This window comes from Poecilia formosa, unplaced genomic scaffold, assembly GCF_000485575.1.
Source record: "Poecilia formosa unplaced genomic scaffold, Poecilia_formosa-5.1.2 Scaffold84, whole genome shotgun sequence".
In the NCBI taxonomy this organism is placed as follows: domain Eukaryota; kingdom Metazoa; phylum Chordata; class Actinopteri; order Cyprinodontiformes; family Poeciliidae; genus Poecilia; species Poecilia formosa.
In genome coordinates, this window is record NW_006800023.1 from 1,021,430 (window position 1) to 1,038,624 (window position 17,195).

Genomic DNA, 17,195 nt, shown 5'->3' on the forward strand with positions numbered 1-17,195 from the left:
AGTTTCCAGCAGTGAGAAGTGTGCTCTGCTGTAGTGCTACAGTGTTATGCTTGATGAGCATTAGTCCCTTGTACAGCTCTGCAAACGTACAGTTGTATGTAGACTTTAAGAGGTATTTCCAACAATACATGTAAAGTCCTGAATTTTTGGATCATTTTGTCTGCCTTTGTGCAAAATTTTATTTGGTGTTTTTTTTTTTATTGTTTCTTTTTGCATACAGTTTATAAAATATTGACAATGTTATTGTCACATCTCAGTGTGAGTTGTGAAAGCTCGCATGTTTTTACATATTCAGTGTTCCTCCATTCCTTTGTGCAGAAATAGGGAGAAAATCCTAACACATTACGCTCTTCTTAACTAATTTCATCAATCTGCAATACCAAATGACCTAAATACCCTCAGGTTTAAATGGGATCAATATTAAAAGTTTACTTGTTTGTTTGTTTAATTTGCCATTGTATTTCCACAGTTCTGTTTGTGTCACTTGATGTTGTATTAATACACTAGTTAAATTTTGATAAAGATGGAACCTTTCATCTTGTCATTTCATCTGAAGGATGAAAGACATGTAAAGGGAGTACATTTCTGCAAGCTGTCAAGTGACAAACCTTGCTTACCTTAAATATTTGATGAATATCTAAAATTGAGCTTTTTTTCTTTCTTCTATTTATTTTACAAATGTCAAGAGGTCATTACAGCACACTTAGACTTTGAGTGTGTTGTAATGACACACAAACACTAACTAAATGGTTAGTGACTAACCATTTTGAATCTATCTACATACACAGCTAGTCTAAAAAGTTGCACACAATGTGTCAAAAAAATCAACTTTTACTGTCAACTTCATACACTTTCATCATGTCCCTTCACCGTGTCATATTTTTTATTTTATTTCATTTTTTCAGAATATTCCTTCTGTTGCCATGGAAACTATTTTGGTCTTCTTGTTGAATCATTAACTGAAACAAGTGATGTCTTAGATGTTTTGTTTTTTGTGACCTCCTGGATGAGTTAATAATGTACTCTTGGAGTAATTTGGTAGGCTGGTCAGCCCTTGGGATGTTCACAGCTCTCGACTCTTTTCTCTATTTGTGAATAACAGCACACTTATATATATATATATATATATATATGTGTGTGTGTGCGTGTGCGTGTGTGTGTGTGTGTGTGTGTGTGTAGGTGGGTGTGTGCGTGTGTGTGTGTGTGTGTTCTAACATTCAAGTGTGACTCTTTAGAGCAAAAACAGAAGAAATCTAGAATGAGGCCAACACTTTTCCTCAGCGATGCATATTTAAAATTTGTTTTTAAGACTCATTAACCTTTGGTGTTGCCCTAATGGTTACCTATAACGATATCTAAAATGAATGGCTTTATTAAGTTGTGATACCATACGACTTTTAATTATTAATTTGTCTTTAGATAACACATTTTGCTCATTTTTGGAAGTTGTCATGAGAAAACAGATGGCTTTAAAGTAAATGGCAGCTTATGTGACAAAACCTTTCACCACCAACTATTTCATGTGAGTCATGGCTGATTGGGCCCTAATGATTTGTAGCCCTGGCACTAAGAACAAGTATTATCCCCAGCCACTATTACTGCTCTTTCTGTTGTTTAGTTAAGGGAAGTTTTGCACCGGTTAACTTTGAGAAACAACACTCAAGAGATCGTTTTTTTTTTTTTTTTGTGTTTTTTTTTTTTTCCTCATATAAAAGTGAAATTAACTATTTATACAGTTAAAAGTTAAATGTCTCAGCTCTTGTTTTAGGGACTTGCTGCAATTATTCACTTCTAGACTACAATATGTGTTATACAATATTCAACTTCTGCTACATTAAGTTACAGAGGTTGATGTTTGTTTATGTAATGGACAGGAGTGGGGCCTTATGAGATCCACACTCTATTCAGCACTCTATACACAGGTCTTCAACTCCAGTACTGCAGGGACTGTGACCTGCAACTTTTACATGTGTCTCTGCTTCAACACATGAGTCAAATACTTAGTTCATTAGCAGGATTATGTGATTGCATGTTGGTAATTCTCTCATTTGCTTAGGTGTGTTGGACCAGGGAAACATCTAAAAGTTGCATCCATCAACCCTTGAGGACTGGAGTAGAAGACCCCTGTGTTTCAAGTTTTGCATATTGTTTTAGTTTATTTTCCCCTGGCAAATTGGACCAAAAGAGAAAATTGTGTGGCATCTGAAAAGTAAAAAAAAAATGGTTGCAGATGTTTTTCAGGGGGATGCAGCACTCCTGAAACTGCTAACATGTCGGGACAACATCACTGAGCAGGACACATAAGTTGAAAGTTCAAGACAACAAATGTGTCTTGTTTTGAGTGCAGACCTCCAGCCCACTGAAAATTTGTGAAAAAGAACCCAAATGACCAAAAATGTACAAATTAGTCAAAGTGCTTCAGCCAATATCTAATTTTTACAATAAGCTCACTCAACCTCCAAATGGCAAATCAGGATCCGCAGACACAAAATCACAAAAGACAACAAAACTTGTTTTACACAAAACTCTGACGACATGTATATATAGAGCATTATTTCTTCATTTCTCAACATAAATTTGAGGTAGATGTCAGCAGTGAATCAGAACAACATGCCAGTAATTGCCTTTAATTTAGCAGCACAGAACCATCCAGCATTGTAAAGCCAGAGTTGCTCATGTTTGCATCTTGCAAACATCTGAATACTTGCCACCCTCCATGTTTTAGAGCAATATCTCTCTCTGGATAACCTGTTCTTGTTGCCAAACATACAGTATGACAGTCTTGACTCTACAGTCGCATGCACTCCTACTCTTACTTGGCTACAGATAATTTCCTTATTACTAAATATAGGCTTCACTGCTTCACGTTCCTCACTTTGAGAGCTCCCAGAATTTTTGATTCAGTTTGGCTCGTCACTCACGAATCTTCACAATAAACTGTAAAAGCTGAGCTTTATCAGAAAAAAACTAAAGATAGCCATAAGTGGTAATGAGTTCTAGAAAAAGTAAAAAATTAAATAAAACAAAAAAGTCGATTGAGTTTTAAAAAAAGAAAAAAAAATATTACACCCTACTCATTAATAAAAAAGAAATTTGAATAAGAAAAATAAATAAATATTTCCAATTAGTGGTTGTAGCGTATAGAAAGGAGCTACATTGTCAGATCTTTACTAAATACAGCTTAAGGACATCCTCCTCTGCATCACTGTGCCTCATGTTTAGTCCGCCTTCCAGCCTAAGCATTGCTCAGAGGTCAGTCATTTGTAATACTGTTCACCGGAGGCCTAATTTTTGCCAGTATTTGGATCTCAGCTGAAAATTAAAAAAAAAAAAAAAACAGTTCTAGATAATCATCAGTTCCACCAAAAATGTCCCTGACACTCAAAGCACTAGGTGTGTTTGATCAGAACCCACCTTTCAAACTGCATTTATTATAACTTTGTTGCTGGAAAAATAAAAATTTTAAAATTAAACTTAATTTCTTATCTTCTCACCTTCTATTTTTTTATCTTGTTTTAGTCGAATGTGCTACTGAGGAAACATTTTTAGCCAAATGAAATTAAGACCCTAAAATCTGATCATTGATTCAACATGAGGCTCAGTAAAAAGCTCTGCTGTCTGCAAAAATGTAAATATTATGTCTGGTCATCACATCCTGAAAGGACTCATCTGGTGAATTTTCTATATGAATGTTGAAGAGTTGTGCGTATGTGACAGGTCTCCGTCTTGCATGCTATTTGTTGAAATAGCGTTCAAAAAAAAGTTCTGAAACTCATCCCACTACAAACTGGAAGGTATTTCTGTGGACATGAATGATTTCGATGTTTGTAGTACGTATGTAGTTCAGAGATTGTTTTCGTTTTAACGTTATCTTTCTTGTGGATGTTATCGCCAAAGTAGGGTTGTACACCTGTTTGCTTCAAGATGTGCATGTTGTGTCGCTCTCTTTCTGCTACTTAAGAATCCATCCATGTGTTTTACAGCTGCACGAGAAGAATTCTCTTTTCCTCTTTTGTAGTATTTACCTACACAGCAAAAGTTATCTGCGCCGCTATATAGGTTACTCTGTAAACAGGCTGAGTTCAAACACAAAGTTTACCATTTTAAAACTTCCAAAAATGCTTTTTGAAAGAATCGGGTGGATTCTTCATGACTTCGACTGTGCAAAAGAAAAACAATGTAAATCACTACTTTCTCAGATATTGGTGGGTTTTATCTTTTGTTTTTCTGTTTCTCCTCTGACGACTTGTTCCTAATTTTCTTGAGGCACGTCACATAACAGATCCACTTCTATATCCTAAAGTAACATCATAGGTAGTAAATATTTCTTCACCTAAGGCCATTTTACAGGGTTATTTTTTCCCTTTTTTGCTTTATGTAGTGATTTATTTTGATTTTACTCCAACTTTCTTTAACAGATGAGACATTCTGGGAAAATTAGATACATAAACAGATAAAGATGGTGGGTTTGATGCACTTTTTTCAGCCCCGCATAAAATCACTCTTGGGGAGGGAGAGTGCTCACTAATGAAGGGAAATAATGGTCTTAAGTTCCAGGAAGCTTTGATTATAAAAAATATTTCATGTCTGAGGCATTGAGTGTGGAGACTTGAATAAATCAGCTGTACGATGGCTGCATACTAATAAATGCAACAAGAAGAAATATATGTTTTACATGTTATTGGGTTCATTATCCAGTGAAACGCATTTTAAGGCTCTAAGCCACACACATTTATATACCTAGCAATATAAATCTGATTCAGTAGCTCCCATGTACATTTGGCCTTGACAGGAGCAAGGAGAGGGTTGTGCAAAGACAAACATTTAAACAAGTAATTATTTCATTGCTTTCTTTTAATAACGGCAATCACTCTGTAGAAGAACTGTTTGATGTAATCAATGTAGCAACCATCAACACAAACAAAACATACTTCAACCAGTTCCCTAAAATATATTTTCCAGCTGGTGCTTCTGCCAGCATGACGACAGTCACAAAGACAACTTAGATTTGTGAAGTGAAACAGTAGAAAAGGACACGGATCAGTGAGAGAGAACAGAGACTTCTGTTAAGTAGACATAACATTTCATTTGCCTCTCTCAGCAAAATGCAAATGACATCACCCTGTCAGTCACTCCTAAGATTATTACTCTACAAGTTACACATACAGTACAACTTATCACCTAGTATCTTGCAGATACCTGGGAAAAATCGGGACACCCTACAAATGGGGACTATAGGTTTTTCCAACATGTTTGAACACAGATATTTAATATGAAATGTAACTAAGCTGCGAAATTCAAATATTAAAAACCATGAAAACTGACAAAAAACACATTCCTGAGCTATTCTGTAAAACAGCATTTTAAAAATGTTTTGGTGGTGAGGAAAAATGAACGTCACATTCATTGCCTGCCTCCAGTACAAATGGAAAAAGAAAACATGACATCAGGTGATTGGACGTGGATGATTAAAACATCTAGACCACATTTTGAAGGCGGCTTGTCCAGCTGAAGAAAGAATTAAAAACATGACAAGATCAAAAGAGCTGCCTGAGGCCTTTGAGACAGAAGGTGTAGGAGATTATTGGTCTGGTAAGGGTTTGGGAAGTCTCAGAAGAATTTGAAATCACCCGCTCTACTGTACAGAAAATAGTCTGTAAGATGAGGACTTTCAAAATAAATGCTTCTGTGCCAAGGCCTGGCTGTCCAAGGATGTTAACCACAAAGGAAGACAGCAAGATGCTAAAAGAAGACCTGACAGGAAATTTTATGTCTGTACTATGAGAAAGAGACAACACAAGTTAAACTTTTTTGAGACATGTCCATGCTCTTGCTCTTTAAAAAATATGAAAACTTGTACCAGTAAGAAAAAATAATGAATATTTAATAGCTTGTCCAGATTTTATTTTTCATTAACCTCATCATAGCTGCAACAGTTTTTTTTTTTTTTTCATGACTAAATAAACAGCTAAAGAATGAGTTGTAGACTGTGTGTGGCTATGTTCAAAATATATTTTTATTACAGGGTAAAGGACAGATAGCGTGGCTTGATATTTTTTTCACTGCAATTTTTGTGAAGGCTGATAAAACAACCAGCAAGTGAGTTGATTATGATTAATTAACTATTTATTTCCTCATAGAATTGAAGCTTCTAACAATTTCCAGATTCATATGTTTAGTGTCACTTCCACAATTACAGAAGAAATATGAAAGAGAAGAAAAAGGGGAAAAAAACAAGTAGAAAACATGTTCATTAAATATTTTTATTCAATTCCTACCAGCCTGTTTAGAGTGGTGGCAGCGGATGCGTTATTTGTTTTTTTGTTTGTTTGTTTTTAGTCTCATTCACACATCTGTCAATTTATCACAAAACAATGTCACTCTTTAGCAATTCAGCATTTCTGGGGGAGGGGGGTTACCATCAGTTAATAGAAGCTAATTAAACGTTTAAGACAAGGGTAAATTAAAAACTATATAAATATATCACCTTGTGCTTCTGGTGATTTCAGGTTCAGCTTTCACCTGCTATGCAGCAGCCCTACTTGGTTGATGCACTTCATTTCTGCAGTGGCTGGAAGCTAATAGTAGAATAAATTGCAGCCAAAGCCCCTTGTAAGATTTTCCCATTTTGTTGAATCATTTTTCAGAAACTTGGCTTTCTGCTTGCCATTGTTCCAGCAGCTAATTACTCACTCTTACTTTTTGGTTTTTATGCCAGACAAGTTATTTTATTAGCGCCGCCTGCTGCTGTTGGCTGCAGGAATCACTCAGTCTGACTTTTTGGTTAATAAAACAGGCAGGCCAACAGTCGCCAAGTACACAGCTGTGATAAACTTCCCCAAAATGGATAGAGTGCAAGGCTATCTAGCTTTAGCATTCTAATCTCAAGCTAAATGTAGACAACTGTTCATTTTAAATATATTCATCTAACACCTTCAGTGCTTTACACACAAGTTGTCAGATATTTAATAGTTGAATAATTTGTTGTTTCGGTTTCCCCAGTTTTCCAGCATTGTGGGCGGGTCAATCTTTATTTGTACAGAACAGCTGCATATCATAATATAAGCTAAATAACAGTGTTAGAAAAACATTGCTAGAACATTAGCACCCAGCATTTGGATGTCTGGTTGTCTATATACAACTCTGGACAGAAAGTGATAGTGGCTTTTCTGATGGTAGCTTTTCAAATATGTGCACTGGATTATTTACTTCTGTGTAAATCAAATAAAATAACAATCACAGCCACTAAATAAAACGATTAAACAAAAGAATCCCAGAAATGTGTGAAGAATATGGATAAATTACACGGAAAGTATGACATTTAGTTGCACTCATTACAGAAACTAAACCAGCATTTTAGCATCTTAGAAAATAATCTATGCAGCTCATCTGCTTACCAGCAGACTTTTTCATAGACATAAAAAAAATAAAAATAAAAAATATGACAGTGGATGAAAAATACAAACAAAAACACAGACTAGTAAATAAATGAGATTTGCTTTTTTTCACATGTCATTTACTTTGCAAAGCTCCTTGAGCTGTCAGTCAGTCATCGGCTACTTCACAGCTCCCCTCTTTCACAGCAGCATTTGGCAGCTCAACAGCTTGCCTGGGCCAAGCTGTGTTTCAAAGCTTCTACTACAACATGACAGATGCAACATCCCTGTTCTTGTAAGAGCAAAAGTGGATAGAAGGGGCAACGTAGCAAAGTGTCAGAAGCTGGGTGATTCATTTGACAATAATCCCAGTTATTTCTGTGATGGCTTATATTTGTGTGTATGCTGCAGTTCATGTGTGCAAACACATGTACACCCTGCTTAGGCGGAAAAAGGCAGCATCACTTTTCATCTTACAATGCCAAATTCTTCAGGAAAACTTTTTGTTCTGGTAGCCAGAAGCTTGCAGACCACTCAGAAACCCCAGCTCACAGTAGCACTGTGCTGTATGATTAATTAAAATCATTCAGCTACTATCGCTTTCTGTCCAGATGTTTGACCACCTTTTGTTCAAATTATATTCAGATCTGAACTGGGTTATTCTAGAAAACATAGATTCTTCAAAGTGCCGTTTGAGATTCATGGAACATTTTATTCTATTTGTAAAAGTCTTCCCTCTAAAACTAGTTTAGACTTAAACTAAAACATTGAATTCAACTGTAATTTTAGTTGCCATTAAAGCTGATTTTTGAAACCTTCATAAATTAAAGTTAAATTTTTAGCTTTACCCTAAATATTGAGCATTAGGTGAATCAGTTTGACAAATGCTGAATTAATTAAATATGTTAGCTATAATATTGTTACAACTGTTCGGGCTACACTGCCTTTGGTTTGCGCTTTCACAGTGGAAAAAAAAATTCAAAGGATGCATTTTGAAATGCTTCTGCTTTTATTAAATGCTGAATGAGTCTGTTGTAGAATGCTGAGTAATTTTTGTACAGTACTGTTGTGCTTGAGCATATCTTTTGTTATTAGAGAATGTAGACAATTAGAAATGATTTGGAAAATCTGGTCACTCCCTTATCTTATCTACTCATTCACAATAGGCAGATGTTGTAAAGAATGGGCTGTGGAAAATGTAGCGACACACACACACACACGCACACACACATTCACACAAACAACTCACTGGATAATTCTATAAACAACATGGCCATAATTCCGCTTTTCAAATTTGCTGAATCCATGTTCAGGCACTTTTTGGAGGGAATAAAGCAGAACCGACTGGATTTATGCTGGTTCAGTAGAGCTTATCTTCAGACGGCCTTGAGGAGAAAAGCTGCACTTTGGAACATTTCAGAAAAAAGGCAGATGTTTTTTTTACATTGTGTACAATGTTTGACGGTATTGCATGCATCAGTCAGTGCAGTTATATACATTAGCACACCATATAACTAGCTTAAAGACACTCTCAGCTCTTCCCTTTATTTTAGTCAGAAACACATTTGTGCACTGCTGACAGTGCATCGGTGCAGCAGTAATTATCATTTATCTTTCTGCACAAAGTAATCTGCATACTGTTGGGTTTTCTGTCAAGCTGTTTCCACAGCAGAGAATGTTGAATGTACTGAAATGCAGAGTGAGACAATTTATTGTCTTTAAAGACTATAATCATTGGGTTGGGGAAAGAACAACCAGTTCACATCATGGTGGCTATTTGTTTAGAATTTGACTTGTGTTCAAAATGAGCTTGTTTCAGCTAATACATAAAGTGCATATGTTAGGCTTAAGTGAAATAAAATCCAAACTCCACCCACCCAGATCTTAACCCATCGCCTTGATATCGGACAGTCTTGTTGGAGACCTTTGGCTCAGACTTTTGGCTGCCTCTGCTAGATCATCACATTTATTAAAATTACTGTACTTCTTAGGTTTCTATAGCAACAGTTTCCGCTCATGTCTTCAGGATATTAAACAATGCGGTGAAGAAGATGTGAAGAAGCTGCAATGACATTCATTTCTTGGCACTCTGATTAGATGATAGAGACTGAATCCATTATTGTACAACCACTAGCTGTACTTGACATACGCAGCTGCAGATGGTGAAATTTTTAGGTTTAGTCTCCTGATACTCATTAGAAATTAGGTATAACAACATCAAAATGTATCCATCTGGGGGATTATACTAAAACATCTGCTTGAAGAACAAACCATTAACAAGAAGAAGAGGTACATTAGTCACATTGCAAAATATTATTTGTAGTAGTCAGGTGCGAATCTCAATATATTTTACTGGGATAGTATTTGAAGAAAAAGAAACTAGAAAAATAAAATATGCAGTGTATATTTTAGCCCTTGTACTTAGCCCTTGAGTGATGGTCAATACTTTATAACCACATTTCACCACTGTTACAGCTGCACATCTTTTGGGGTATATCACTGTTCCACCAACACAGAGCATATGCAAATAGTCGTGTGCCTTTCTTATTGTATCAGACCCTATTGTTCTTGTGTTAAACTGCAAAAGAGCTCTCTTGTTTTTTTCTTAAAAATATTTTTTTTCCACTTTTTTTTATTTTTATTTCTTATGAAAGCTAGATCTGAGGAATGCATAACTAAAGATTGTCTTGTTAACAGATTCTCCCAGACGATCTGGATGTCATTGTTGCCATGCGCCTCTTGGCTGCATGTCTGATTAATGCTCTCCTTGCCTAGCCAGTCAGTTTAGGTGAATTAAATGCCTTTGTTAGGTTAGCAGTGTTGTCACGTTATTTCCATTTTCTGATGACGGATCAAACGGTGTTCTGTGAAAAAAAAAAAAAATTGTTTTGTACCTTAGCCATGCTTTTCAGTTCTTCATAACTCTTGCCTTAGATCTGTCTGGTGTGTTAACTGTTGTGTTGTAGACTAATAATCTTTATGAAACATCTGAGGCCTTTACAGCACTTCTATACTTATACTGAAAATAAATTACACAATATAACACTCTCTTTGAAAATTAAGTGACTTCTGAAGGCAGTTGATTGGGCTGGATTTTGTTTCAGGGAATTCAATTAGAAGGAAATATTTGAAGAAAAAAAAATCGTAAAGTGTATCAATTTCTTTTCAATATGTATCTCTCCACTTGCTTTATGTATGCATAATATACACAAGCTATATGTGACCAAAAAACAAATGTAAATTATAATTGGCATGATTCAGACTTTAAAGCATTTTCTCACATTGTTCCTCTCATTCTTACTTTCTCCTAGGCACTGAGCAACAGTGGTGAGGTGATGGCAGATTTAGCAGGCAGCACAGATCTCAGCAGATGGTCTGCTGCACACTGAACCGACCAAAAGCAGCAAAACATCGAAGGATAGACAGGTAGGACTGGATTATTTCAATTGCTTCAAGGGCAAACTTTTGTGAGCAAGATAAGCTTTTTCATTGCTTGAGTTGCTTCGCGGCCTTGGGCAGAATCAGTCTTTTGAGTTTAATGGCATGTTCTTGAATGAAAGGATTCTTTTCAGACATTTTGGTATTTATTTTGTATGTAGTGCCAAAGCCCAAATAACTGTCCTTGAATGTTGAAAACGAGAGGTGAAGTTTGAATGACTTTAGTTTCCTTCCCAGATTGTGGTGAGATTACACAAGTCACAATCACTTTTAATGTTGTACCTTGGCGGGGGTTTTTTTACCGTTCTTCATTGTATGCCTAATGTCGGACTCTTTTTTTCCATTTGATTTTGCAGAATGGATTTCTTTAATTGGACCGAAGGAGCCTTCGCCACAAACAGCAGCAGTTATGACTCCTTTGAGACCGCAACACTCCCTCCCAGTAAAATCCTACTAACAATAACCCTTTCTGTTGTTGCCGTACTAACTACATTCTTTAACTGTCTGGTGATCACAGCTATTGCTGTCACCCGCAAGCTACATCACCCAGCCAACTACCTCATCTGCTCGTTGGCGGTGACTGACCTGTTGGTGGCTGTGCTGGTCATGCCCTTCAGCATAATCTACATCCAGAATGAAAAATGGATCATGGGCGAGGTGGTGTGCACCATTTGGTTGAGCATAGACATTGCGTGCTGTACCTGCTCAATTCTTCATCTCGCCACAATTGCCATTGACCGCTACAGGGCCATCACGGATGCTGTGGAGTATTCACGCAAGCGTACAGGAGCCAGGGCTGGTGCCATGGTGGCAGTAGTGTGGCTCTTGTCCATTCTCATTTCACTTCCTCCGCTACTCTGGCGACACTACAGCGATGACGAAGAGCATAAGGATCAATGCATCATCATCCACCACCACATGGCTTTCACTCTTTATTCCACACTTGGAGCGTTTTATATTCCTCTGATGCTCATTCTGATCCTCTACTACAAAATCTACAAGGCCGCTCAGACACTTTACATGCGCAGAGAGGCTAGCAGGGCTAGCCGTCACTCATGCATGACCAACGGGAGCATGATTCCTTCATCCTATCCTGCTGGAGACAGCGATGGCGACGGTGGTCCTCGGAGTCCAGAGCCCATAAGCCCACCGGAAAAGTCCTTCTCTGAGCCTTCTACTGAGGAAACGCAACGTGAACGGGTGCGAGCCTCCAAAAAGGTTTCCCAAAGCAAGTCACACAGGCATGACTCGAGGAGCGAGTCGCGTCGAAGCCAAATTTACCAAGCGCCCCGAATTTCAGGCTCACGGGAACGAAAGGCGGCATCCACTCTGGGGTTAATAATAGGGGCCTTTGTTATCTGCTGGCTGCCATTTTTTGTCAAGGAGGTGATCGTCAACACATGTGGTTCATGCAACACTTCTATCGAAATGGCAGATTTTCTTACATGGCTGGGCTACCTTAACTCTCTGATCAACCCCCTCATCTACACCATCTTTAATGAGGACTTTAAGAAAGCTTTCCAGAAACTTATTAGATGCAGTCATTACCTCTGATGCTTAGTCATGCATGATCAAGCTCACACACCATTTAACAAACATATATAACAAAAAGAGAACAAAAGTAGCGGCTTCAATCAGAGAATACTAACGGGACACTACATCAATATACCAAGAGGAAAAGGAAATAAGAAAAAAAAGACCAATTCCCATTTTCAGAATTGATGTTAACCACTTCAACCAACTAAATGGCACCCCATCTCACTGATGGGTATTGGTTTAAAGTTCAACACTGAAGTCCAGCCTGTGCTATTTATAGAGTAGCCCAATATCTCCCTAATGTTAATTGGTGTGTGTGAAAGGACGCTGACATGTTGGTTTTGAAATATAAGGCAACTGCTGACATTTCTGAGGTCTGGGTTCTGAGCATTAGAGATTAGCCCTATTTAAAGGTCTATAAATAGCTGACCATCATGTCCGATCCATCTAATAAATTCACTTTTGTCAGCTGGACACTGCTGGCTAAAATGTGTCATGTGTAAAATACCACAAATTACCAAGTCATTGTTTTATGTGGTCATGGTATTAAAAAAACAACAACTTTTTTTCTCACTTTCACTGTGTTATATTTGTTCTGCAAAACCTTTGAACAAATTTGAACATGTTGTTCTGACTTTAATAATTTAAATGTCTTAAAGTTATGGAAATATTCTATGGGTTTTATAAACTTCACTATGCTGCATCTCAACATCCTGTGTTTTTAAACAGACAAGGTTAACATTCAGATAATGTTTGTAAAGTATTTGAAGGGTAATTCTCTGCTTTCAGAACTATGGATGCCCCAATGAAGCTATTTATGGTAGGTACTAATACTTTAAGAATTTAAAGGCAATAAGACCTTTGAGGTCTGGCATCTTCAGACACCTGAAAGCAGCATCAGATAAATTGATTAGACATCTAACTGTTAGACTGTATTTTTGAGTCATACTCGTGAGGGCGAATGTGGATTTCAGCACATCTGCTCCATCCGTCTGCAAGACTGTCAATCCGCGGGGCACCAGCTGTTTTCATTACACAGAGGCATTTAATTGTTGTGTTTTTTATTTTTTTCCTCTTTGGAATAATGAACTTAGCTGTAATAAGTATGAAAAATAATTTTGCTGAATAAGTTGAATTGTGGTTGAAGACTCGGCCCATATATTTTTCTGCATAAAAATTGCAGTATACCACTTCTATTATTTCCATCCCTAAGTCTCTCAACTTAAATCAGGTTTGCCAAATCTTACTTAGCTGAAATGAAACTACAGCTTTGTCCCTCTGAGACTTTGTCCACACGATTCTTTTTCAAAATAAGAAAGCGTACAGCAAAACCCTTTTTCACGCAGCTTTTTGCAATTAACCATTCTAAACACTGGGACAGTATTTACATTGTATTCTCTTTTTTTATTGTTAGCATTGACACATCTAAGACTACGTATTAATATGTTGTGGCACTTGTTTTAGATTGAGCAGATGAGTCAGGCCAGCAAAAACTTCCATTGTTAAGACGGGGGTTAAAGATATGCACCTTATCAACAGCACTAGTTTCCAAAAGAGAACCATGACTCTTTGATTTTATGACTTGGCCAGTTGTTTCCATGACAGTGGGTACTTTTTTTTAAACCTAAGCATCAGTGCCATCTCACTTTTTTAAACACCAGCTTAATAGGTCGTGAAGGAGGGGTGGTACTCAGCTCCTGCAGTCAATGAGCAAGAAACCGTGTATAGCCTGGACTGGTGGCAAATTGATCACAAGGCAGCACAGAGGCAAAAAAGTACAGCCAACCTTGTATTCCCTCATTTGTGATTGAGGGCAATGCAGAGAGATAAATCAATCCAACAGTCATGTGTCCATATGTGGGAGGAAAGAGCCCAAGCACACGGAAAACACACAAACTCCATTCCAAAAGGCCACAATGGGATTATATCCCACAACCCTCTTGCTGCAAGGCAACAATGCTAACAGCTGTACCACAGTGCAGCAGGTGTGGTAGCATATTTCAGTGAATTATTAATGCATGTACCTCATGTCATTGGTGTTCTATCTGAAATTACACCATCTGTGAACTGTAAACTCAAGCATAAAAGTCTAAATATGACATAGTGAGGTTACGTTATTTATATAGAGTCTTGATCTTTGAGTTCAAAGATGAAGGCTGAAGATGATATCACTGTGCCAAAAGAAATGATTTTAGGCTCCAGACAAAACTGCAGAAGGCTACGAGAATGAGATCATCACTATGTCCTTAAACTCAAGTCAAGACTGCTTTCCATATAATGCAATTTCAATTTTAGGAAAGAAAAAGGTAAACAATGCAGAAAAAAAAAAACTAAGAACAAATAGATCTATGAGCTTTGCAAACCTTTTGGCTGTAAATTGACTTTATGTGAAGTAAAAAAAAAAAAAGTACATGCTTAGATAAAATCCAAGTCTTACAGGGACCAGTAATAGTGGATCACTACTTGCTGGAAAATACTAGAACAAGAGAGGCAGGTGAACATGTTGAGAATGCATGAAACCCAAGGGTGCATCCCTGAGCTAACCAGGCAGCCCCGGCTCAAGGTAATATCTGCTTATTACAAAATTATTTTCTATGCTACTTATTTGCTCCTTTTATAATATTTTTTCAAATAAATGTTTGTCTGAACTCTGCTCACAAACAGCTAAAACTGCCATAAAACCTCGCCTGTCAATGTGAGTAAAACTAGAAAACTGACAGAACATCTGCTTGTTAGGAGTATCAAGCAGAAAGCATTCCCCCGGCTAAGTCCGATTTCCATGCCTTTCTTTTAAGGAGCCTTTGAGTCAAGCATCAGTTATATGAAATCTGTGTGTAAGTAATTGTTTATAAACTTTATGACGTAAGCTTGCCATTTATGTAAGAAACTGCCGTTTTTTTTTTTTTTTTTAGACTAACATCTGCAGCGTTTCATATTCTGTTTTCCCAGATATTTTTAATTTTATTTATTTAATTTTATTTCCCTGAAAACTGTAAACAACCCAGCTTGCTTAACTTTCACACCGTAGCCAGCACAGGGTTAATCAAGCCTCAGAGTTACTGGCGTAGAATTCCTCATTATATTACTCCCACTCAAATACTTGGAATAGGACTCCTATTTTTTACCATCTTGAAGACAGTACGTGATATGTTAGGAATGATTGTAGATGAGTCAAGAATGAGGGTGTACTGTATGCCACTGAAATAAGATAAGAATAGGTGTGGAATATGGTTGCTTACATCTTTTCCAGTGTGACCATACATTTCTTTTGCAGTGTCCATGTCTGAATTACAAAAAAAGAAGACAAAAACCTAGATTGCACAACAGGAAATATGTTGTTAAGAGATAATATAAATGTATCATTGTATGTATGGAGAGAGCTGTACAGGAATAATAATGATTTTTCACCGGTGAACTGTATTCAGTCTGCTGACAGATTGTGATTTAACAGAATGTTTCAAATTATTGTGCAAAGGCGCCCTCTTGTGGCTAAGAGAGAGAATTTAGACGTCCCACTCGGTTGTGATGACCTGCAACTTTGCTGCTAAAGAAAGATGTATGAATACATTTGTGTGATATGGTTCATTTATCTTCCTTCATCAAAATAAATAAAGGCAGTTGAAATTTTGCTTCCTTTCTGACTTTTAATAGTCGTTTTTTCCCCTGATCTTTAGGGACATTTTCAAGGGGAAGAAATCAATTCTTTTTTTATTTTTCTCCCACCTACACATTACATAGTGACCACATTAGATCCATGTTTAGTGATTTCCTGTTGATTCCATTCTGTAATTTTGACCTACAAAAACTGTCAATCTCACCCTCTTTTGCCTATTTGGAATTGCTTTAGTTCAAATCAATAAGCAGGTAACAAAGTACTTCCTTCGATTTACCTGAGTCTCCACAAGGATATAAATTTACAACTTGTTCCATAATATATAAACGTTATATATATTCATACATATATACAATTTGCTTATATTTTTCAGGTGTGTTTTTTAAAAGATCAATAAACTAACCTGCAAGCACAGTAATTGAATCAGTGAATTCAATAATGGCCCAAATGCAATATTTTTTTTGGAAACTTTTAAAAAAATTTAAGGTCTTATTATTATTTTGGAATTTTATCTTTTCCATTTTTAGTAGCAATACATTGTGGTCATAAAGACCTTTTTTTCCCAGATCTTACCCGTATTAAAGTGAACAGTTAAAATGTTACACTAAAGGACAAAACCTGTCTCATTTATTCAGAAACATTTGTATTTTAAAACCCAATATAAAAAGAACATTGGCGATTACCTCTTTCTGCTTTAATTTGCATCTGCATCCTAAGTGAAGTCTTACATCTCATCCCAAGGGATCTTTTTGCTAAGGAAAAGAAAGGTACTTCCTCATTTTAATTTCTCTCTCTCTTTTTTGGAACTGTTTTGTCCTCCCTCATATCTGCATCCTCCTTGGGTGCTGCCACCTTCAGTACCACTGCTGCAACCCATATTTCAATGCATACTGTATTTTAACAGTGGCCGGTCTCCTGTTTGATGCATATGGAAAGTATACAAGAATACATGGGTTGGAACTTTCAAGCACACTATGGGGTGAATGTTCACCTGTAGATCACAAAACCAAACCTCAGTTTTGAAAAAATGTAGTATGTGTGAGTAGTCATGTGTTATTAACATTTTAGTTTATTCATTTATAAAGGCTTTATGTTGTTTCTTAGAATAAAACGATTACCTAAAATTTGAAAATTAACAGTTCTAACAAATGTTCAAAATATTTTACCACTTAATTGTTTAATCAGCATTTTCACAATAAAGTCGGTTGCCAGATTCGCAGTGCCTCTATAAG

General features: G+C 36.8%; 1 protein-coding gene across 2 annotated transcripts in view; it reads left to right on the forward strand.

Annotated features, from left to right (window-relative positions):
* The window catches only part of htr1fa (5-hydroxytryptamine (serotonin) receptor 1Fa), a 29,595-nt gene extending 13,899 nt beyond the window's left edge, over positions 1–15,696 (forward strand). Inside the window, exons 1-3 of one of the 2 annotated variants that reach the window (XM_016673907.1) lie at positions 7,713–7,723; positions 10,688–10,802; positions 11,171–15,696. In XM_016673907.1, the coding sequence (XP_016529393.1) occupies positions 10,747–10,802; positions 11,171–12,368 (1,254 nt within the window). In that variant the 5' untranslated portion in view covers positions 7,713–7,723; positions 10,688–10,746 and the 3' untranslated portion in view covers positions 12,369–15,696. Of the gene's footprint in view, positions 1–7,712; positions 7,724–10,687; positions 10,803–11,170 lie in introns of those variants that run through there. The other variant, XM_007557136.2, reaches the window with a different exon arrangement.
* Positions 15,697–17,195: the final 1,499 nt, after the last annotated feature.